Source organism: Heterodontus francisci, chromosome 10 (genome assembly GCF_036365525.1).
Source record: "Heterodontus francisci isolate sHetFra1 chromosome 10, sHetFra1.hap1, whole genome shotgun sequence".
Classification (NCBI taxonomy): Eukaryota; Metazoa; Chordata; class Chondrichthyes; order Heterodontiformes; family Heterodontidae; genus Heterodontus; species Heterodontus francisci.
In genome coordinates, this window is record NC_090380.1 from 35,666,487 (window position 1) to 35,690,832 (window position 24,346).

At 45.1% G+C, this 24,346-nt stretch overlaps 1 protein-coding gene across 1 annotated transcript in view; it reads right to left on the reverse strand.

Annotated features, from left to right (window-relative positions):
* map3k15 (mitogen-activated protein kinase kinase kinase 15) overlaps positions 1–24,346 on the reverse strand; it is a 197,411-nt gene that overhangs the window by 103,770 nt on the left and 69,295 nt on the right. The window contains exons 7-10 of the mRNA XM_068039951.1: positions 20,094–20,206; positions 18,142–18,301; positions 14,515–14,665; positions 1,304–1,411 (exon numbers count right to left, since the gene is read on the reverse strand). Coding sequence (XP_067896052.1) covers positions 1,304–1,411; positions 14,515–14,665; positions 18,142–18,301; positions 20,094–20,206 — 532 coding nt within the window. The remainder of the gene's footprint in view (positions 1–1,303; positions 1,412–14,514; positions 14,666–18,141; positions 18,302–20,093; positions 20,207–24,346) is intronic.

Below are 24,346 nucleotides of genomic sequence, written 5' to 3' on the forward strand. Positions count from 1 at the left end.
AGCTCGACACCATCCAGGACAAAGCAGCCTGCTTGATTGGCATCCCATCTACAAACATTCACTCCCTCCACCACCGATGCACAGTGGCAGCAGTGTGTACCATCTATAAGATGCACTGCAGCAATGCACTGAGGCTCCTTAGACAGCACCTTCCAAACCCGCGACCTCTACCAACTCGAAGGACAAGGGCAGCAAATACACGGGAACACCACCACCTGCAAGTTCCCCTCCAAGTCACACACCATCCTGACTTGGAACTATATCACCATTCCTTCACTGTCGCTGGGTCAAAATCCTGGAACTCCCTTCCTAACAGCACTGTGGGTGTACCTACCCCAAATGGACTGCAGCGGTTCAAGAAGGCAGCTCATCACCACCTTCTCAAGGGCAATTAGGGATGGGCAATAAATGCTGGCCTGCCCAGCGTCGCCCACATCCCATGAATGAATAAAAAAAAATCTCTAACTTTTCCCAGTTCTAAAAGGGCGTCGACCTGAAGCATTAACTCTGTTTCTGTCACCACAGATGCTGCCAGACCTGCTGACTATTTCCAGCATTTTCTGTTTTTATTTCAGATTTCCAGCATCCACAGTAGTTTGCTTTTGTATTATTTTTGAAACAAGTGTTTCCCAGCTGCAGAATTCTCCAGTGAAACCCTCCAGGCTCTTGAGGCTCAGACGCTCCTCACTTCCATCTGTCTTGGTTGATACTGGCAAAAGCTGTCTCAGCCTAAGCTAGCCTGAGTGCACTGTGAATGTAAGATAACAAAACTCAGAGCTTCAGTACCAAATGCCCTCATTATCATATATTTAAATGAGGTCTCATGGGATGTGGCAGGAAGATTGCAGGGAGATCCATGAAGTTCAGGGGAATTCTGAGAGGGCGAGCAAGTCAGTGGCAGAAAACCAGTGGAAATGGCTTCTGCTCCAGTTTCCCGCTACAAAAAAATATTTGCCATGATTATGTGCCAGAACTATGCCGAAAATGGTGAGGAAATTCACCCCCTTAATGTTTGCTTCTTTTCTCAAATCTCTGTCCCCTCTCCTCAAGACACTGGTTCATTATGGCGAGTAGTTCCCAATACCTCTTCAGTACCTAAGGGTCACAACATGGAATACAATTAGCCACTGAGCCAGCAAACTAATTCCGAGCACACACTGTTTAAACACAATATATAAAGAAAGCAAACAAATAACAATTGCATTCCTTCGTCTTAAAAAGGGACACGAGTCGAACAATCAGCAAACACGAATCCAAAATACATTGTAACTGAGATGATAGGTCTGATATCTCCCAATCTTACCACTTCCTCTGACGAGACATGCCATATAGAGACTATTTTCTCATCTGTCTCACTATTTATTGATATGTAGGATGGCTGGTAGACATAGGTTGGCTCTAGAATCAAAACCTAAAACAGAACAGAGGGATCTGTTACCCTGTAACTGTAAACAAAGCAGTGATGGCTGTTCAATGCTTCCACATCATTGGGTACACTTGCATAGTGCAATATCGATATTGAGGACATTCATATGAAATTCTTTGCTATTTTAACGAACGTATTAATCTAAAACCATCCAGCAGAATCGCACACAATCCCCCCCAACATTAAGCCATTAATTACTAGTAACGCACAGCATAATTTCAACACAAATATATATTTCAAATTATTGCTTTCATCAAATACATTTTTTGCTCCCAGATGAACAAAATGTGTGATGTGGTTATCGTGACAATAATAATGTAAGTGCTGAAAAAAAAGTTTAAACAACATATCCAAGAGTGATTGCAATAAAATATTTTAAAGCTTTTTGGTTTATTCAATTAGCATAACCATTGAGTTGAAGTGTGGCAGTGAGTCTATCTATTGGTTCATATATGACATCAAGGGGAATGGTTGAATGTTTTATGATTGTCATCTAAATCCTGAGATTGTTACAGCTTACAGTTCACTCCAATGCAACTATTATTCTCCATAATAACAGCAGTCATGGTATTTGTGTAATTAGGAGTGGATATAGTATTTTTGTACTAATCATAATTCGTGGCACTGTCAGTACGGGCTGCATTTTAAGAGCCCGACGCTGAAATAGGCGGAGCTGCTGTGATTGCAAAAGCCCGGCTGATTAGCATGGTCGCGGTGCCTGCCCCCACAATGACGTGGAGGCAGCGGGCGAACTGTCGCTGGCAATGGCGTTTGGCGCCAATGTGCCAGCGCCATTTTTAAAGGACTTACAGTCCTCAATCAGCATTTAAATTTGAAAGAGACAGTGGCTTGTAATCTTTTTAAAATGAATAAAATAAGGTCTCCCACCCCCATCCCACAATGGCATTACACATCGTCCCTACCCTTTCCCCCCCAGAATACCTACCGTTAAAATGTGACCTTCCCCCGGCCCCCCAAAGTTCAGACCCTTTGTCCTTTACCTTCACCCCCCCCCCGACCTGTCCGAAGTGTTTTAACCTCAATCGCCCCTCCCGAACAGAGAAAATTGGTTCCTCCTCCATCCCCACAGGAGTCACGCCTCATTTTCCTGAATGGGGATTCGAAGGCATGGCATTGCTGGCTGCCGGAATTAAGACACCAATCTGCTGGTAGAATTGCTGCGGCTTGCATATTCATTACAGGTAAGTAGCCAGTTACATATTTTAATGCGGGTCCCGTCACCGGGCGGCGGGGTGGCTTCCACGAGGCTTCGCTGCCGACTCCGAGATGGTTACAGGGCCTGTTGGCGTCGGGGTCAGTGGCGGGTCTCCTCCATTCTGATCTTTATTGCCCACCCGCCACCATTCCTGGCGTTGGAGGGTCTTTAAAATCCAGCCCTATGTAGTTGTCATTTAATATACTGCTAAGTAATGCTGGGAGGCTTTATATATATATGTGTATGTATATATAGTCTGGAATTTATTCCTCAATTCTTAAATACGAACGTGAGATTTTAATGTTAAAAGCACTGTACACAACTCAAAAGTTAAGTGTTTTTAGTCATGCTTCTGAATATAGCTTTAGTCCTATTTGATAGATGTAGGCCTTGACAATAATATTTCTGTTTTATATCCTTTTATGGGTGTCCCGGTCATACCAAATATTGTGAACTTAAATGAATGTTGTTTAGCTGAGAGTATTCTTGAAAGAATTCTTTTCCTTTTGTGGGACACAAAGGTATTGCACAAAGACTGTCTAAGGATACATACAGGGAAGACCTGGTGACCAGTTGCCATCATTACAGTACAGGAAAATCCAGGCCAACCAGTTTAGTTGTGCATTAGTTTGTCCTTTGGTTTGCTAAGCTCAGAATCAAACTAGTGCACAACTAAACTGGTTGGCCTGGATTTTCCTCTACTGTAATTATGCAGGTCTTCCCAGTATGCATCCCTAGACAGTCTTTGTGCAATACCTTTTTCTCCCACAAAGAGAAAAGCAGGACTTCCGCCCAATCACTGCTAGCCACGCTGACCCAGGCCCACTTTTAGGGATCAGGGTACATTCATTGTGGAACATGGGTTATGGGGCTATTTAGAAAGCTATTTACTGGGCTCCCCATCTCCAGTGGAGGGAACATAGGAACAGGAGTGGGCCATTCAGCCCCCCGAGCCTGTTCCACCATTCAATGAGATTATGGCTGATTTGTATCTTAACTCCTTCCACCTGTATTGGCTCCATATCCTTTTATAGCCTTGTCTAACAAAAATCTATCAATCTCAGATTGAAAATTGCTAATTGAGCTAGCATTGACTGCTTTTTGTGGGAGAGAGTTCCAAATTTCTACCACCCTTTGCATGAAGGAGTATTTCCAAACTTCTCTCCTGAATAATCTGGCTATGATTTATTGCAATTTTCCAATCTAAATAGAGAATTCCTGAATCGAGAGAGTTTTAGAAGGTTATGGCTAAAGCATCTTCAATTTCTGCACCTACTTTCTTTAAAACCCTGGAGTAGAAACCATCAAGTTCTGGGGATTTGTCAGTGTTTTGTCAGCATTGTGTCTCAATACACGGAGTATTCACAATAAGGTAGGCATATTAACCATGCAAATGGATGTAAATGGATATGATATAGTTGCGATTACTGAGACATGGCTGCAGGGTGACCAAGGATGGGAACTGAACATCCGAGGGTATTCAATATTTAGAAAGGACAGGCAAAAAGGGAAGGGAGGTGGAGTAGCGATGTTAGTAAAAGAGGAAATCAATACAACAGCGAGGAAGGATATTCGTTCAGAGAATCCTGATGTGGAATCTGTATGGGTGGAGCTAAGAAACACCAAGGGAGGTGTTGTATATAGACCCCCAAACAGCAGTGGTGATGTAGAGGATGGCATTAAACAGGAAATTAGAGACGCATGCAATAAGGGCTCAACTGTAATTATGGGTGACTTTAATCTACATATAGATTGAGTAAACCAAATTAGCAATAATACTATGGAGGAGGAATTCCTGGAGTGCGTACGTGATGGTTTTTTGGACCAATATGTTGAGGAGCCAACTAGAGAACAGGCCATCTTAGACTGGGTATTGTGTAATGAGAAAGGATTAGTTAACAATCTTGTTGTGCGGGGTCCCTTGGGGGAGAGCGGCCATAACATGATAGAATACTTCATTAAGATGGAGAGTGAGAGAGTTGATTCCGAGACTAGGGTCCTGAAGCTAAATAAAGGAAACTACAAGGCACGAGTTAGCTATTGGGGAACGTTACCTAAAGGGTTGATAGTGGATAGGCAATGGCTAGCATTTAAAGAGCGCACGGATGAATTACAACAATTGTTCATTCCTATCTGGCGCAAAAATAAAACAGAAAGGGTGGCTCAACCGTGGCTTACAAAAGAAATTAGGGATAATATTAGATCTAAGGAGGAGAAATATAAAATGGCCAGAACAAGCAGCAAGCCTGAAGATTGGGAGCAGTTTAGAATTCAGCAAAGGAGGACGAAGGGATTGCTTAAGATGGGGAAAATAGAGTATGAGAGTAAACTTGCAGAGAACAAAAACTGACTGTAAAAGCTTCTATAGATATATGAAGAGAAACAGATTAGTGAAGACAAATGTGGGTCCCTTACAGTCCGAAACGGCAGAATTTATAATGGAGAACAAAGAAATGGCAGAACAATTAAATACATACTTTGGTTCTGTCTTCACAAAGGAGGACACAAATTACCTCCCAGAAATGTTGGGGAACATCGAGTCTAGTGAGAAGGAGGAACTGTATGAAATCAGTATTAGTAGGGAAATGATGTCAGGGAAATTGATGGGAACAAAGGCCGATACATCCCCAGGGCCTGATAATCTACATCCCTGAGTACTTAAGGACGTGGCCCTAGAAATAGTAGAAACCTACAGAATTCTAACAGGACTGGACAGACTGGATGCAGGAAGGATGTTCCTGATGGCAGGGGAATCCAGGATCAGGGGTCATAGTCTAAGGATAACGGGTAAGCCATTTAAGACTGAGACGAGGAGAGATTTCTTCACCCAAAGAGTGGTGTATCTGTGGAATTCTCTACCACGGAAAGCAGTTAAGGCCAAATCATTAAATATATTCAAGAAAGAGTTAGATATAGTTCTTAGTGCTATTGGGATCAAGGGATACGGGCAGAAAGTGGGAACAGGTTACAGAGTTTGGATGATCAGCCATGATCGTATTGAATGGCGGAGCAGGCTCGAAGGGCCGAATGGCCTACTCCTGCTCCTATTTTTTTATGTTTCTATGTTTAGTGCCATTACTTTTGATAAAACTGTTTTCTTGTTGATGCAAACTTTAATGATTCCCAGTCCTTGATTCATTATTAATTAACCTGTAATTCTTTAACAAGTCTGCCATTTCCTTATTTTCATTTTCAATATTACCTCCATCTGTTTTTAAAGGACCCAAATTACCCTTGACTACTTTTAACATAATTGTAAAAACTTTTCATATTAATCCTAATAATCCTGGCAGGATTTTTGTAAAGGAAGGGGGCAACCCCTTGTTACATCAGAGCATGGCTAGCAGTATTGGCTGAAGTCTTAAAAAATGTAATGCAGGTTCAAAACTTTATCAATCCATGGCTGAATTCCTTCCACTCCTGCCCTGGCACCACCCAAAATCAGGCAATAAAGCAGAAGAAACTATAGCCCAAATAATCATGGCATTGCCTGTGATACAACACAATGATCCAGATATTTGCTGTGGCGGGGATTAGGATGGGGGAGAGGGAGGCATTACAATCAGGAAACCCAGAATTGCGGATTTCCCCAAATGCCACCTGGGAAACATGGACAACTGTAGTTACAAATAGAAAATTAAGGCACACACCCTCCTTAAAAGGTTTCAATGACCAACCTTTATCCTGAAAGTGGATTGGTTGCTGGTCCTTTGTTCCACCTCCGTTAAAACCAGAAGTGAGCGCACTTAAGATGGGTTAGATTCAGATTTGAAACTTTCAATGTTTTAACTTTCCACCTGACCCGAACTCACCTGATTTTGGAGTTTAAAATTTTTTCCAACAACTCCAAGAGTGGCTCAGGAGCACCACTATGGACTGAGCTAGCTGGGTTTCTGCCAGACTGGGCCTGCTGCAGGTGATGAGGGAACCAACACGAGGGAAAAAATCTACTTGATCTCATCCTCATCAATCTACCTGTCACAGATGCATCTGTCCATGGCAGTATTGGTCGGAGTGACCACCACACAGTCCTTGTGGAGATGAAGTCCCACCTTCACACCGAGGACATCCTCCAATCTGTTGTGTGGCATTATCACCATGCTAAATGGGAAGCTCCCTAGGAAGCTCCCTTGCTGTTCAACTCTATCCATGGCCATCTGCTCCCATCCCTAACGTTTTCTCCCCCAATCTGCCCTCTTAAACTGTTTAAATTCCCCTGGCTCTTTAAATCAGTTCATTTTAGCCCTATCTAAAAGTTAACAGTTAGTTTAGTGTATGTTACCTGGGCCCACTGCCCTCCCCCAGCCACACCTGCTCTTTGTTTTCTCAATGAAATTGATCCGGATGAAACTGACGAGAACAGCTGCCGATACTTTAATCTCCGATCCTGCTGTCTTCACAGTCCAGAGTGTCTGCAGCCACGGCATGCGGTAAGTCCATTGAGGTGAAGAAGGAGCTGCGGGACCCGAGAGAAGTCCTGTGAAAAGGTGCCCCGAACACCCAAAACATCCACGAACGGCCCCCCCGGCCGCAACTTCAAAGCGCCCGCGGGAGATGGCTCGGAGAGCATCTGCAGCGCACTGTCGGCAATGCTGCATGCCTTTATTTAAACCACTGCAAAAAAAAAACCCTTAGCAAATGTAATCACCTCTAAGTCTGCCAAATGATGCTTCACCTCCCGAAGGACGTGGATGAGCTTTCCGGACGTCGTTGGTGGGCACTGAGGAAATGGCTTATTACCTGCACCAGATTCCACCCCCCCTCCCCCCCCCCCCTTTACCCCCCTTCCACCCCCCCTACCCTGCTCCACCCTCTCAGCTCACCCCCTCACAACCCCGTCCCAGCCCGCCCCCCCCTCGCACCCTCTTCCCCTGCACCCACCCCCTCCCTCTACCCCTCCCCCTTGCATCCCCTCCTCCCACCGGCACCATCCTACACCTGTGTAGGGGCCCCAACAACCCCACTGCCTTGTGGGCGTCTCGGGAGAGACCAAGGCTAAGGGAGTAAACCCTAACAGAAAATCCGGAGCGGAACCCCGTAGGCGGTCATGTGTCACCTTTGGCATGTTTCCGGCAGTTCCTGCAGCCATACTGGTGCCAAATGTCGTGTCCTGCACTCCTTTGGACCCCACCAGAAAGGCCGAGAGGGGGGTTTTGACGACTGGGCAACTCTCAACCTCCATAAATTTGCCCAGGCATGCGCCATGGAGAGGTCACTCCATAGTTGCCTCACAGCGACTGACACAACACGGAAGGCAGCAGTTACGGGTTATAAGTCCAGATAAATTGGCGTAGAAACTGGGCGCCACGGGTTGCCTTTGTCGGTGGGAGAGGTCATTGCACCTCACTGGACAGCTACCGCCCGCCTCAAACCGGGCAGCCCCCGGTCAATAAGGTTCTGTCCCGCCACAGTCTGCCTGCTTCAATGGGTGCTTGGAGCTCAGGGTCATTGCCCGAAAGGTGGACTGATACACCGCACCAAACAACATGAAAAAAGGAAAGAAGGTACCAGCCCTTCACTTTGCAAGCTGGAACGTCAGAACTATGTGTCCTGGCCTGTCGGAAGACCTTACACAAATCAACGATTCTCGGAAGACCGCCATCATTAACAACGAGCTCAGTAGATTCAATGTGGACATTGCAGCACTTCAGGAGACTCGCCTCCCCGCGAGTGGCTCTCTAGCAGAGCAAGACTACACCTTCTTCTGGCAGGGCAGGGATCCTGAAGAACCAAGACAGCATGGAGTGGGCTTCGCCATCAGAAACTCCTTGCTCAGCATGATAGAGCCTCCCTCAAATGGCTCGGAACGCATACTGTCCATCCGACTGCTCACCACCTCTGGTCCAGTACACCTACTCAGCATCTATGCTCCAACACTCTGCTCCGCACCTGAAGCTAAAGACCAGTTCTATGAACAACTCCATAACATCATTAGCAGCATCCCCAACACCGAACACCTATTCCTGCTGGGGGACTTTAATGCCAGGGTTGGGGCCGACCATGACTCATGGCCCTCCTGCCTTGGGCGCTATGGCGTTGGAAGGATGAATGAGAACGGGCAGAGACTGCTTGAGTTGTGTACCTATCATAACCTCTGCATCACCAACTCGTTCTTTCACACTAAACCCTGTCACCAGGTTTCATGGAGGCACCCAAGATCACGTCGTTGGCACCAGCTAGACCTCATTGTCACAAGGCGAGCCGCCTTAAACAGTGTTCAAATCACACGCAGCTTCCACAGTGCGGACTGCGACACCGACCACTCCCTGGTGTGCAGCAAGGTTAGACTCAGACCAAAGAAGTTGCATCATTCCAAGCAGAAGGGCCACCCGCGCATCAACACGAGCAGAATTTCTCACCCACAGCTGTTACAAAAATTTCTAAATTCACTTGTAACAGCCCTTCAAAACACTCCCACAGGGGATGCTGAGACCAAGTGGGCCCACATCAGAGACGCCATCTATGAGTCAGCTTTGACCACCTACGGCAAAAGTGCGAAGAGAAATGCAGACTGGTTTCAATCTCATAATGAAGAGCTGGAACCTGTCATAGCCGCTAAGCGCATTGCACTTTTGAACTACAAGAAAGCCCCCAGCGATTTAACATCCGCAGCACTTAAAGCAGCCAGAAGTACTGCACAAAGAACAGCTAGGCGTTGCGCAAACGACTACTGGCAACACCTATGCAGTCATATTCAGCTGGCCTCAGACACCGGAAACATCAGAGGAATGTATGATGGCATGAAGAGAGCTCTTGGGCCAACCATCAAGAAGATCACCCCCCTCAAATCTAAATCGGGGGACATAATCACTGACCAACGCAAACAGATGGACCGCTGGGTTGAGCACTACCTAGAACTGTACTCCAGGGAGAATGTTGTCACTGAGACTGCCCTCAATGCAGCCCAGCCTCTACCAGTCATGGATGAGCTGGACATACAGCCAACCAAATCGGAACTCAGTGATGCCATTGATTCCCTAGCCAGCGGAAAAGCCCCTGGGAAGGACAGCATTACCCCTGAAATAATCAAGAGTGCCAAGCCTGCTATACTCTCAGCACTACATGAACTGCTATGCCTGTGCTGGGACGAGGGAGCAGTACCCCAGGACATGCGCGATGCCAACATCATCACCCTCTATAAAAACAAAGGTGACCGCGGTGACTGCAACAACTACCGTGGAATCTCCCTGCTCAGCATAGTGGGGAAAGTCTTTGCTCGAGTCGCTCTGAACAGGCTCCAGAAGCTGGCCGAGCGCGTCTACCCTGAGGCACAGTGTGGCTTTCGTGCAGAGAGATCGACTATTGACATGCTGTTCTCCCTTCGTCAGATACAGGAGAAATGCCGTGAACAACAGATGCCCCTCTACATTGCTTTCATTGATCTCACCAAAGCCTTTGATCTCGTCAGCAGACGTGGTCTCTTCAGACTACTAGAAAAGATCGGATGTCCACCAAAGCTACGAAGTATCATCACCTCATTCCATGACTATATGAAAGGCACAATTCAACATGGTGGCTCCTCATCAGAGCCCTTTCCTATCCTGAGTGGTGTGAAACAGGGCTGTGTTCTCGCACCCACACTTTTTGGGATTTTCTTCTCCCTGCTGCTTTCACATGCGTTCAAATCCTCTGAAGAAGGAATTTTCCTCCACACAAGATCAGGTGGCAGGTTGTTCAACCTTGCCCGTCTAAGAGCGAAGTCCAAAGTACGGAAAGTCCTCATCAGAGAACTCCTCTTTGCTGACGATGCTGCTTTAACATCTCACACTGAAGAATGCCTGCAGAGTCTCATCGACAGGTTTGCGTCTGCCTGCAATGAATTTGGCCTAACCATCAGCCTCAAGAAAACGAACATCATGGGGCAGGATGTCAGAAATGCTCCATCCATCAATATTGGCGACCACGCTCTGGAAGTGGTTCAAGAGTTCACCTACCTGGGCTCAACTATCACCAGTAACCTGTCTCTAGATGCAGAAATCAACAAGCGCATGGGTAAGGCTTCCACTGCTATGTCCAGACTGGCCAAGAGAGTATGGGAAAATGGCGCACTGACACGGAACACAAAAGTCCGAGTGTATCAGGCCTGTGTCCTCAGTACCTTGCTCTACGGCAGCGAGGCCTGGACAACGTATGCCAGCCAAGAGCGACGTCTCAATTCATTCCATCTTCGCTGCCTTCGGAGAATACTTGGCATCAGGTGGCAGGACTATATCTCCAACACAGAAGTCCTTGAAGCGGCCAACACCCCCAGCTTATACACACTACTGAGTCAGCGGCGCTTGAGATGGCTTGGCCATGTGAGCCGCATGGAAGATGGCAGGATCCCCAAAGACACATTGTACAGCGAGCTCGCCACTGGTATCAGACCCACCGGCCGTCCATGTCTCCGTTATAAAGACGTCTGCAAACGCGACATGAAATCGTGTGACATTGATCACAAGTCGTGGGAGTCAGTTGCCAGCATTCGCCAGAGCTGGCGGGCAGCCATAAAGACAGGGCTAAATTGTGGCGAGTCGAAGAGACTTAGTAGTTGGCAGGAAAAAAGACAGAGGCGCAAGGGGAGAGCCAACTGTGCAACAGCCCCAACAAACAAATTTCTCTGCAGCACCTGTGGAAGAGCCTGTCACTCCAGAATTGGCCTTTATAGCCACTCCAGACGCTGCTTCACAAACCACTGACCACCTCCAGGCGCGTATCCATTGTCTCTCGAGATAAGGAGGCCCAAAAGAAAGAAAAAAAAAGAAAAGAAAGAAATGGGATAGACTTAGAACAGATCTAGCAACTCAAAATTGGGCATCTGTGAGGTGTTGTGGGCCATCAGCAGCAGCAGAATTGTATTCAACTACAATATGTGACCTCATGGCCTGGCATATCGTTCGCTATACCATTACCATCAAGCCAAGGGATCAACCATAGTTCAATGAGGAGTAAAGGAGAGCATGCCATGAGCAGCACCAGGCATAGCTAAAAATGAGGTGCCCACTGGTGAAGCTACAACCTTGGACTACCTGCATGCCAAACAGCAGAAGCAGCATGCAATGCAGAAGCAGCATGCAATAGACAGGGCTAAGCAATCCCATAACCAGCAGATCAGATCAAAGCTCTGCAGTCCTGCCACATCTAGTCATGAATGGTGGTGGATAATTAAACAGCTAACCAAGGAGGAGGCTCCAAAAACATCCCCATCCTCCATGATGGGGGAGCCTAGCATGAAGGTGTAAAAGAAAAGGCTGAAGCATTTGCAACTATTTTTAGCCAGAAGTGCTGAGTGAAAGATCCATTTCAGCCTCCTCCTGAGATCCCCAACTTCATAGACGCAAGCCTTCAGACAATTTGATTCACTCCACTTGATAACAAGAAATGGCTGAAGACTCTGGATACAGCAAAGGCTATGGGCCTTGACAATGTCCTAGCTGTAGTACTGAAGACTTGAGCTCCTGAACTATCTGTGCCCCTAGCCAAGCTGTTCCAGTACAGCTACAACAATGGCATCTACCCGACACTATGATAAATTGCCCAGGTATGTCCTGAAAATGGTTGTGGTTGTTGGAAGTCAATCATCTCAGCCCCAGAACATTGCTGCAGGAGTTTCTTAGAGTAGTGTCCTAGGCCCAACCATTTTCAGCTGCTTCGTCAATGACTGTCCCTTCAACATAAGGTCAGAAGTGAGAATGTTCACTGATGATTGCACAGTTTCAGTACATTCTCAACTCCTCAGATACTAAAGCAGTCTGTGCCCACATGCAGCAAAACCTGGATACGTTCAGGCTTGGCACCACACAAGTGCCAGGAAATAACTACCTCCAACAAGAGAGAATCTAATCATCTCCCTTTGACATTCAATGGTGTTACCATCGCTGAATCCCCCACTATCAACATCCTGGGGGGTACCAGTGACCAGAAACTGGACTGGACCAGCCACATAAATACTGTTACTGCAAGAGCAGGTCAGAGGCTGGGATTTCTGTGGTGAGTAACCCTCCTCCTGACTCCTCAAAGCCTGTCCACCATCTACAAGGCACAAGTCAGGAGTGTGATGGAATACTGTCCACTAGTCTGGATAAGTGCAGCTCCAACAACACTCAATAAGCTCAACGCCATCCAATACAAAGCAGCTCGCTTGATCGGTACCTTATCCACCACCTTAAACATTCACTCCCTCCAGCCCCTGACGCAGCAATGTGTACCATTTACAAGATGCACTGGAGCAACTCACCAAGCCTCGTTTGACAGCATGTTCTCCACATTACAACAGTGACTACTCTTTAAACATACTGAATTAGCTGTAAAGTGCTTTGGAACACCCTGAGGTCATGAAAGGCACTAAATGAATGCAATTTTTTAAAAAAATGATGGCATGAGCTAAATGCCTGAATAGCTTTTTCTCATTTCTGCCTTCTTATGATCTATGGAATTACAGAATTTAGAGGACATCATTCTGAAAGTCAATGAAATCTTAATAAAACATTTAGGTGCTGAGAGAAGCAGTGTCCATTCGGATCTTCTCTAAATCTGATATTAAATGTGCTGCCCTTTACTTTTCACAAATTTACCCAGGGAGGTCACTGTCTAACTGGATTCAAGGTGGCTCCTCAGAGAGTAGGGAAATGGAGGATGAGCCACCTTGCAGGGAAACTGTTCATTTCCTTGCTTCTGATCATGGGGCATGAGCAGAAGTTCAGCAGCAAGTTGGCTAACTGCCTTCCTGGTTGAGGAGAAGGTACATTTTGCAGAAGGAAGGTGGTGGGCATTCCTGACGAGAACTGGAAAGGTAATTTTAAAAGTGGGGATAAAGAGCAGCACAAATTGAGGGCCATTCTGACTGTTATAGACCTACCGGCCGTCCATGTCTCCGCTTTAAAGACGTCTGCAAACGCGACATGAAGTCCTGTGACATTGATCACAAGTCATGGGAGTCAGTTGCCAGCGATCGCCAGAGCTGGCGGGCAGCCATAAAGACGGGGCTAAAGTGTGGCGAGTCGAAGAGACTTAGCAGTTGGCAGGAAAAAAGACAGCAGCGCAAGGGGAGAGCCAACTGTGTAACAGCCCCGAAAACCAATTTTTTCTGCAGCACCTGTGGAAGAGTCTGTCACTCTAATATTGGCCTTTATAGCCACTCCAGGCCCTACTCCACAAACCACTGACCACCTTCAGGCGCTTACCCATTGTCTCCCGAGACAAGGAGGCCAAAGAAGAAGAAGATTGGATCAGCTGTTCGTTTTACATTTCATTTTCATTTCCATTGAACCTCACTATTGTCCGATGTCAAAGTTGCACTCAGTGAGTATCTGATCTCAGTTCACACAGATTGAGGAGAGCACAGTCCCCATAGGAATGGAAAACAGGAATGATCACGCGTCTCCAAACAGTTGTGAAATGCCATTAAGCACAGCTGTTAAAGCAGCTCAGCCCGCTATCACCTGCCTGAGGGCCTGATGCAAAACGTGAAGAGACCTAAAGAAAGTGGTAAAATTTGCAATAGCAAAACAAAAATAAAATTAAAAATTGGAGGGGTTGGGGTGGTGGGGAGGTTGGGGTGTGTTAAGGAAACTCTGGGACAATGGTGAGTCACTCAAATTGATTTTAGTGTCCTCAAGCTGAGGAGAGAATATAAGGATGCTATTTCCTAATTGCTATTCAATGTCTGCTTCGGGAAACTTCACACATGTGGATGTCAGATGACAAGTGAGTCAGTCTCCCAAGAGTTGATCACAGCACCAATACTCACTGTCTCGGTTTACACACCACTAATAGGGATGTGGGAGACGGATGCAAGGACTGCTAACATTGATTGTACCATATCTCAGATAGAATCCCTATCCTCAGGGCAGGAGGGGAGAAAATTTGAGAAAGACAAAAAAAAACCTCATACTGGAAAACGTAGTCCATTGGTACTGGTCTTAGTCGCTTCCACGATGATGTCCATCCAGAAGTTGAGACACTCCTGTTTGGGGGAATGATCAGTGTTGATCTTCTGGAATTGCTGCAGTAACATCAGGTTCTGAACTACTGACCTCAAATACCTGAAGAAAAGCAGAAAAGGTAGCTCAGCATTTACACTCCAGCTGTTCTTTCAATGTTGTGCGATAAGGGTCAATTTTTGTGTTAAACACTGCTACGCTTAAGCCACGTGCTGTAGTTGTTATGAGTCTCGCCATTTTGAAAATCAAGGTTGCAATTAACTCTGGAAACAGTCAACAAATGTCTGCAAAGAGAAAAACAGAGTTAACATTTCAGCTCGATGAGAGTTCCATCAACCTTAAACATTAACTATCTTTCTCGCTCCACAGCTGCTGCCAGACCATTACTACCATTTTCTGATATTATGGCAGATTTCAGTATCCACAGTGTTTTACTTTTGCTGCAATTATCTTTAGTAATTAAATTTTAAAACCTCCTCTCTTGTTTACTTAACTTGATTTTATTTTTGCAGTTTTTTAAAGCAGTGAGTGTTGATGATGTCTCCCGATAATTGTTATGTTTACGTCGGGTTGCTGGATTATAGTATGTATATCTGATTTATCTCAGAGCAATGCAGATATCACATTTGTATTAAATCACCAACTGGTTTATTTACAGCACTTTAAAATATATTAGCTCTTACACGATCTCAGTACAACGTCTCCTCAGAGCAGTATGTTTTCTTTTGCTGTAGAACCTTCTGGTTTCAGTTTTAACTCTTAAGCTTAAGCAATCAAACACAGTGAATGCAGATAAGTGGACAGACTAATACAATCAAACCCAGATCACTCAAATACTACAATAATCAAGACATGAAATCGCACAGACAGGACAGAATTCCTGGAGATGGCTATATCAAGTCACTTTCAGCAAATATGGCATTAAGATGAAGGATTATTTACATCTGATCACACACAAGCTGGAATTCCAGTGAGTGGAACTTCTGCCTCATACGAAAGATGATGGGGTTAAGAGTAGGTGTTTGCAATGGTATCTGGGAATCATCTATTGCACCAAGCACTTTGGGAAACCATCAATGCAATAAAATGGGATGATCCCATCATGCTGCTGCCTTGATGTCATATCAAACTGGAGGAACTCCCCATTTTGTCCAGTTACCCGATGGTTACAGGCCATGTGATAATGCACCATGCCCCTTGTGGCTGCTTTGAAGTGAGCTTTTTTTAAAAAAACAGTGCAGTTGTTACTTTCGCAGCCACAGGCAGAACTGTCCAGACAGAAGATCATGACCACATCTCTACATGCAGTAACTGCCACAGTTCCTTATCTCTCATGTGGAGCTCCTCACTGAGATCTTTCAAAGATCTGTATGGTCTGCAAATTCTTATAGGTACCTCCTCCTCAAATGCTGCTCCAATCTCTTTTTTTCTCCATCCTGTGCTTCCCTTCCTCCTTCATTAAAATTGCAAGCAAGGGAATACCCATTGGGACTCCCACACCTGATGCTCAGAACCTTAGTGTGGATGGGAGCAAAAGTATCCATAAGTGTTCTCCCGTGTCCTTCAGCTATCAAGAGGCAGGTCTAGCTCCATGCTGGTGCAAGGCAAAAAAAAAAACTTTAGACACTCTTTTATAACTCCAGCAAACATTTCTCAAAAGTTTTTCACAGACTCCAAAGGTAAAGTACTTCTGCTAATCTTAGCTGTTGCTAGCAACAGGTAAGCCTCTTTTACCTTATTTTTAATCAGCCTTAATGCAATGGAAGTGGAAGTCACAGATACCGGGCATTCCAATGCTGGTCATTCTAATTTTAATGTAATAAGCCCCCATAAGCATTGGCAAACACACATGTAGGCAGCCCTAGATAATAATGGGTACTACAAGGCAGAAACTTAACACCCGAGAATCCATGTCTCACCACCATCAGCAAATCTCTCACATATAGCAACTGTCAATCATTAGGAGGGCGAATCACTTATTTTGGGTGTAACTTATATGATACATGTTGCTGTTAGATTCAAATACAGCACCACTGTTTCAAGCACTTTTCAAGCTGTGTCAATCTCATTGATGACAAAGGTCTTTCAGAATATTTCCCCAGCATTAGCAGCCGTGGAGTCATAGAGTCATTACAGCATAGAAGGCGGCTATTCGGCCCATTGAGTCGATGCTGGCTGTAGCACAATCCATAGTCCCAGCCCCTGCTCTATCCCCGCAGCCCATCAAGTTTATTTCTCTCAAGTGCCCATCCAATTTCTTTTTGAAATCATTGATCATCTTCACTTCCACCACCTCATAAGCAGCGAGTTCCAGGTCATTACCACACACTGCAGAAAAATGTTCTTCCTCACACTCATTTTGTATCTCTTGCCCAAAACCTTAATCTATGTCCCCTAGCCCTTATACAATCAGCTAATGGAAACAGCTTTCTTTGTCCACTTTATCTAAGCCTGTCATACTTTTGAACACCTCTATCAAATCTCTCCTTAATCACCTTTTCTCCAAGGAGAATAACCCCATCGTCTCCAACCTAACCTGACAGCTAAAATCCCTCATCCCCAGAACCATTCTGGTAAATCTCCTCTGCACCCTCACATCCTTCCTAAAATGTGGTGACCAGAACAGGACACAATACTCTAACCAGAGCTTTATAAAGGTTCAGCAGAACTTCCCTGCTTTTGTACTCAATACCTCTATTTATGAAGCCCAAGATCCCATATACTTTACCAACCACTCTCTTAATATGTCCTGCCACCTTCAAAGATCTATGTACATGAACCCCCATGTCCCTCTGACCCTACACACTCTTTAGCATTGTGCCATTAAGTCTATATTGCCGCTCCCTATCCCTTCTGCTAAAATGCATACCTCACACTTGTCTGTATTAAATTCCATCTGCCACTTGTCTGCCCATTCTGCTAGCCTATCTATGTCCTGTTGCAGTTGACTGGTATCAATCTCATTGTTTGCCACACCTCCAAGTTTGGTATCATGGGCAAATTTTGAACTTTTACTCTGTATTCCAATATCCCTGCAATAGCCCTATAATTCTGATTTCCAAAACACATTGGAATAACTGGGACTTTGTGCGATATTGCTAAACAGGTGATAGTGATAGGCCGCCCTTTTTACAGCTCGCCCTCTTTTTATTTTCATTGAAGTCAATGGGAACAAAAATCGGGAGAGATATAAAACTGGCTGCTGCTTCGTTATCACTCATTTTACCCAATCGCACAAAGTTAAGATCTACCCTGTCGTCTTGCTACATGAATCAACATGCACCATTTATACTTTAATATATGGTTCAAACCTGCTCTATTGCTGTGGCCATACTGGGCGTAATTTTAATTTTGGGAGATAGTGTAAAATGGCCAATAACAAATTAACTGGTCATTATAGACAGCGCCCAACCTCCCTACCATTGATTCGATAGTGGCTAATTTCCACAATCACCCAAAGTTAAAGTTACCCCCATTGTATTCTGAAGTGGATCAGATCCAAGACAAACAACCAATTTAATCAGATGCAGTTTATTCATGTACGTGGTGCAATATGAACACCAATTCCTCAATCTTACCAGAAAGGGGGCTTGAGTTTAAAGAGTTTCTCAGCTGCTTGCACAGCCTTATTGATATCCTTGGCTAACATGCTGACTGTGAAGAAGTGGCCCACATCATAGTAGTTGTTCATTTGGTCCAGATTTCCTTTTCTACCCAGCAGACTGTTCAGTCGCATGCCTGTCCAAGAGATGAATTAAGAGCTGTAAGCAACAGACACTTGTGCAAGGCAAGTCCTTCTTGCTGTCACCTGTACCGTGATGTAGGAGGCTGTCTCTGAGAAAAGGTACCATTTATGCTTCATTATTTCTATGTGGTGGATGCTCATGGTTACAGGACTTTACACAATAAATGAAGCAGCTCTCCAGTTGGCTGAATGGATAAATGCACCACCAATTTGATACTGAACCATAAGTGCCAGGAATGCTCCATGTTTGATCCCTGGTCTGCCCTTAGATAACAGATTATAGCTGTGGCATCAATATGGATGCTGCAGTTAACTTCAGTGTGCCTGGGCTAGGAAGTGGAAGGTGGGGGTGGGTGTGTGGCGGGGTGTGGGGCGAATCATCAAAGTCGTCTACTTCTGTTTGCTATTCAGTCCTCTATAGTTGAATAGTCTGTTAACACTCAGGTCCAGAAAATCCAATGCAGCATGAACCGGTTGTTAGACTGGGATTGCACTGCCTCCCCCCGGATTGCAGAATTCCAACGCTGACTGACCCTGCTGCAGTTCACAGGAACAGGAATGGCACCTCCAGGAACGGGCCTTTAGTGGTTAGGGGAAGATCTGTAGTCTCTTTAGAAAGGCACCCAAGGTACAGTGAAAGCTGGATCTCAGAGGAGGGATGTTAGGTCTGTCCCACCACCCAGCCCCAAACTCTGAAAAAGAATCTGGTTGTCTCACAGCCACCTTACAAAGGGTACTGCTTTAAAAATTTCCAGCCTCTCCCCACCCCACCCCTTACTTATGGAGTCCAAGTCCCGGCCTGGACCTCCAGGTGTCCCCACTTTCATGGTTACTGCAGGATATGTGTGGTGAAGAGCAGGTGTACCTGCACTATGCTAGGCTATGACTGCAATCTGGAATCCCAAATTCAGAGGCCCCTGCCTCTGACTGGGATTCCCACCCTTTTCTTGATGGCTTTGTAGGGGTGGGCAGAGGTTCTGCACCCAAAAGGCCATATCAGAAACTTTGCCTGTGTCCCAGCCAAGTTTCTAGCCATTTCCATATTCTTCCGCCGAATCTGTGACAGGAGTTCTATCGTAAATGTCCCTTCAGTAACAAATGCTTCTGCTCTGTGCTTCATTTGTGCATTTGCAGTTATTGGCACATTGCTTTAACTGACAATCACAGAGATAAAACTCAAACTAATTTGATAGGAAATTAAATAGGTCAACACCTTGGAAAGGAAGCAAACTAACCTTTAAATAAATGTAAACAATCGTGATATAAGAGGGGTAGTTTTCCGAGGTTTGGTGGGGAGCCCCACCTGTTTGCAGTGCATCCTGGAAATGGTCGGTAAATCATGAGCAACACATACGTGAATTTCCGATGCCAAATTCCCCGCTAAGAATACCAAGTTGGAAAGTTGCCCCTAGGGTATCTGGTCAATGTGAGCACTGGGAACTGATGCTTTCCTTGGGAAGCTTCATCCAAATCAATACATTCCATCTCAGGAACCCAGAAATGATGAGTAAATATGGCCACATGTCACTAAACCTAATCTTTACACACAAAGGGAAATTGCCCAGTGGTAATTCATATCAAAAAATGTCACTGTGACAAAAAGCGATGTGGACATCTTCTCGGATTCCTTCCCTCCCTTGAAAGAGTTAGTACAATGGATGCGATATTCAGTATTGGATCTCTTTAGCTCCTACTTGTAACAGAGGGATATTTAATTACAGTGGGGCTCTGGAGCTTTAATATGAATAAAAACAAGCATTTGTAATTAAATATCAATTCACTCACCGATCTTTCTCAGCTCCATTGAGCTTTCAAACTGCTGACCAGCAGCAATTAGCAGGACGGCCAAATTAATACCTGAGTATAGGGTTGGTTGGAGCTCAAAGCCTTTGCGGTACCTAGCCATTAATAGAAACAAGCAGGGACTTATTCATTAATGTCATATTCAATAGCAGAGGAAACAGTACTGTGTACATGCTGATCCCTAAAGCTACCAATAGCTGTCCAACACTTCAAAAGCAGCCCTAAAAATAGGCCCATGGCATGTAGTTACACGAAAGGAGCAATGGAGCACTGATTCATCATGATTTAAGCTTCAGATACACTCAACAATCTGACTCTTGCATAATAGATGATTATGGAGAAAAATCACTCAGCTTCTCCCTCATTTCTTGTGGGGAAATTGCAAGCTTTTGTGGATATATACTGATACTATCTGTCGCTGAATCTCTGATTGTTAAGTTGCGTTAAAGTTTATACTTTTGTCACATTGACATGAAAGCATGCTTCATCCCCTCCCCTGTTCACGTTGCAGACATCTAACCCTCCCCCCAGTTCCTGAGGTGGAACTGGCACTGATTGTCATCTGCAAACTCAGGCAGGCAAACACTGATCTCCAAGCAATGCTTGTTCACATGGAATGTGGACACTTGCTGGGTACATTGCTGAACTTGTAGGGTATACCTCTGATTGAAGAGGAGAAAGACATTACCCCCAGCACCAATTAGTCAAATTAACAGCACAGATATTCCCCACTGGCCTACTGAGGCCATTTATTTAAACAAATTTCATATCGTTGGGAAGCTGTACTTTTGCTATTGAAACTATTGCTCCCATCTGTGGTGTAGGCGAATACAGCCAAGCAGCCCATGCTGATAAGATAAAAGCTTAGCTGGGTGACGTGGGATGGTGCGGGGGTGATGGGGTTAACAATGCCATGAACCACAGACTTGCCTGTCCTTGTGAGGCTGATGAATAGGTTTCTGGCTGCGACATGTGTATCTTGGGTATTCCAGAGTGCAGTTGCCACTTCTATCTCCAAGAAGAGGAAACTGAGTAAACCAGAAACTATTGAAGAATCGCTCTAGCACTAGTGGCTCTCAAAGTGATTCTCTGAGTTGATGTGGCATGTATATTAGGTTGTCTTGGAGTAAATTAGAAAGGAACAGGCTGGATTCCGGCCTTGTGCGTAATCAGCTGCTTGCTGATGTGCAACAGTCCTGGCACTGCAGTTAGGGACCACCCTGAAATGCTTGGAACAAATTGTGGCTTTATTGGAGATTGCAAAGCTTTGTAGGACTCAGTTTTTGACCTTTTGTAAGGCTTTTGACCTGGTGTCTCATGAAGATGTTGGAAGCTACAGGAGTCCATGGCCAAACCTTGGATTTTATCTGGGGTGTGTATGCCAACTCTATGATATGTGTGAAGGTAGACAGACCACTGTTGTAAGGAGAGTGAGGCAAGGTTGTCCACTGTCATCTATCCTATTTTTTCCTCAAAAGCATGTCAGATGACATTGTAAGCAGTGCAGTTGGAGTCTCCAAAATGGTGAGGCTCTAGTCCAAGGAAATATTAGTACAGATCAGAGAATCAGGCACAAGGAACAGTGGCCATAAAATCAGTGTGGGATATATACTGTGCATGACTATCTAAACTGCACTCCCATTGAGTAAAACTTGTGCTATTATGCAATTATAGAATCATACAACAGAGAAGGAGGCCATTTAGTCCATCATGCTTGTGCTAACATTTTGAAAGAGCTATCCAATTAGTCCGACTTCCCTCCTCTGTCCCTATAGCTCTGCCAATTTTCTTTTTCATCTACATATCCAATTCCCTTTGTATCTGCTTCCACCATCATTTCAGACAGTGTATTCCAGTTCACAGCAACTTGATGTGTATAAAAATTTTCATCCCCCCCAGGTCTTTCGCCAATTACCTTAAATCTGCGTCCTCTGGTTACTGACTCTCCTGCACTGGAAAAAAATTCTTATTTACTCTAGCAAAACCCCTCATAAGTCTGAACGCCTCTATTAAATCTCCCCCTGTCATGATTGCAATGCATTACCTGAAAGGGTGATGGAGGCAGATTGAACAGTAATTTTCAAAAGGAATTGGGTATACTCTTGAAAAGGAAAACAAATGCAGGGCTATGGTGACAGAGCAAGGGATAATTGGATAGCTCCTTCAAAGAGCCAGCACAGGCAGAATGGGCTGAATGGCCTCTTTCTATGTTGCAATATTTTACATGCTGAATCATGACTCTTCAAAATGGGTAGGTTTGGGTCAGGTCAGAGGCTAAAATGTAAATAATCTGAAACAGGAACTGAACCCAACTTAAACCTGCCCGCTTCTGGTTTTAACAGAGGCCGGAAAAGAGGCAGGCAATCATGCCACTTGTGGGAAACGGGTTAGTTATTTAAATATTATATTGAGGTTGCCTGCCTTCATTTTAATAGCTAATCTATTTTTAAATGCAGGCATCTCAGTTTCCTGAGCCTCAGAAAACTCAGCAGTTGAAAGGAGATAAGAAGGATTGAATTCATGAGGTAAGCCACTACCTTAAACATTCATTCCCTCCACCACTGGCACACAGTGGCAGCAGTGTGTACCATCTACCATCACTGCAGCAACTTGCCAAGGCCTTTTTGAAAACACCTTCCAAACCCACGACCTCTACCACTGAGATGAACAGGGGCAGGAAATGCATGGGAACACCGCCACCTTCAAGATCCCCTCCAAGCCACACACCAGCCTCATTTGGAAGTATATCACTGTTCCTTCATTATCGCTGGGTTAAAATCCTGGAACCTCTCCCTAACAGCACTGTGGGTGTACCTACACCACACAGACTCCAGACGTTCAAGAAGACAGCTCACCACCACCTTCTCACGGGCAATTAAGGATGGGCAATAAATGCTGGCCTTGTCAGCAACGCTCACATCCCATGGACAAATAACCAAAGTGCCTTTACACCACTGCTTGTGGGCCAAGAGAAGCAGAAGTGTTTCTTTCAGGTTCAACAAGCTATCCAGTAAACCAACCCCCCACACCCTGGAACACCATCAGACCCCAGCCACAATTGGAGACACCCCCCCCTCGCAATCCATATCATCCCCTCCCATCCCTACGATTGGAACAGTCATCATTATCTCTCTCACTCACCTAATACACCTACCAGCTCTTATAGGCTTTGGCCCTGTGGAGCAGGTTTCCCACCCAAAAGACCACCAGACTGTCAATCAGGCTGCCTGTGGATGGGAATTCCACAGAAAAAACATTTAAAGAAGCCCTGCAGTTCAATTCTGCAGAACATTTGGGAATGTAGGCCGGAATTTCTCCCTTGGCAGAGGGGAGCTGTCCACCGAAGGTCAAGTTGGCGGATGTAATATAATGTGAATATGTGTGAGGTTATCCACTTTGGTAGAAAAAACACAGAAAAACAGAGTACTTCTTAAATGGTGAGAGGTTGGGAGGTTTTGCTGTTTAAACATACCTGGATGTCCTTGTTCATGAGTCACTAAAATCTAGCATGCAAGTGCAGCAAGCAATTAGGAAGGCAAATGGTATGTTGGCCTTCATCACAAGGGGTTATGAGTACAGGAGTAAACAAGTCTTGCTGCAATTGTATAAAGCCTTGGTGAGACCTCACCTGGAGTACTGCGTATAGTTGTGGTCTCCTCATCTAAGGAAGGATATACTTGCCATAGAGGAATTGCAACAGAGGTTCACCAGACTACTCTCTGGGATGGTGGGACTGTCTTAAGAGGAGAGATTGAGGAAACTGTACCTGTATTTTCAAGAATTTTAAAGAATGAGAGGTGATCTCATTGAAACTTACAAAATTCTTACAGTTCGTGACAGGGTGGACGGAGATAGGATGTTTCCCCTGGCGTGTGAGTCTAAAATAAGGGGACATAGTCTCAGAATAAGGGGCAGGCCATTTAAGAGTGAGAGGAGGAGGAGGAATTTCTTCACTCAGAGGGTGGTGAGTCTTTGGAATTCTCTACCCCAGAGGGCTGTGGAAGCTTAATCATTGAGCATGTTCAAGACAGAAATCGATAGATTTCTGGACATTAATGACATCAAAGGGATATGAGGATAGTGCGGGACTGTGGCGTTGAGGTAGATGATCAGCCATGATCTAATTGAATGGCGGAGCAGGCTCGATGGAGTGAATGGCCTACTCCTGCTCCAATGTTCCTACGAAACCCTTTCTTCAGAGTAGCATGCTGCTGCAGCCCCCACCCCCCACTATA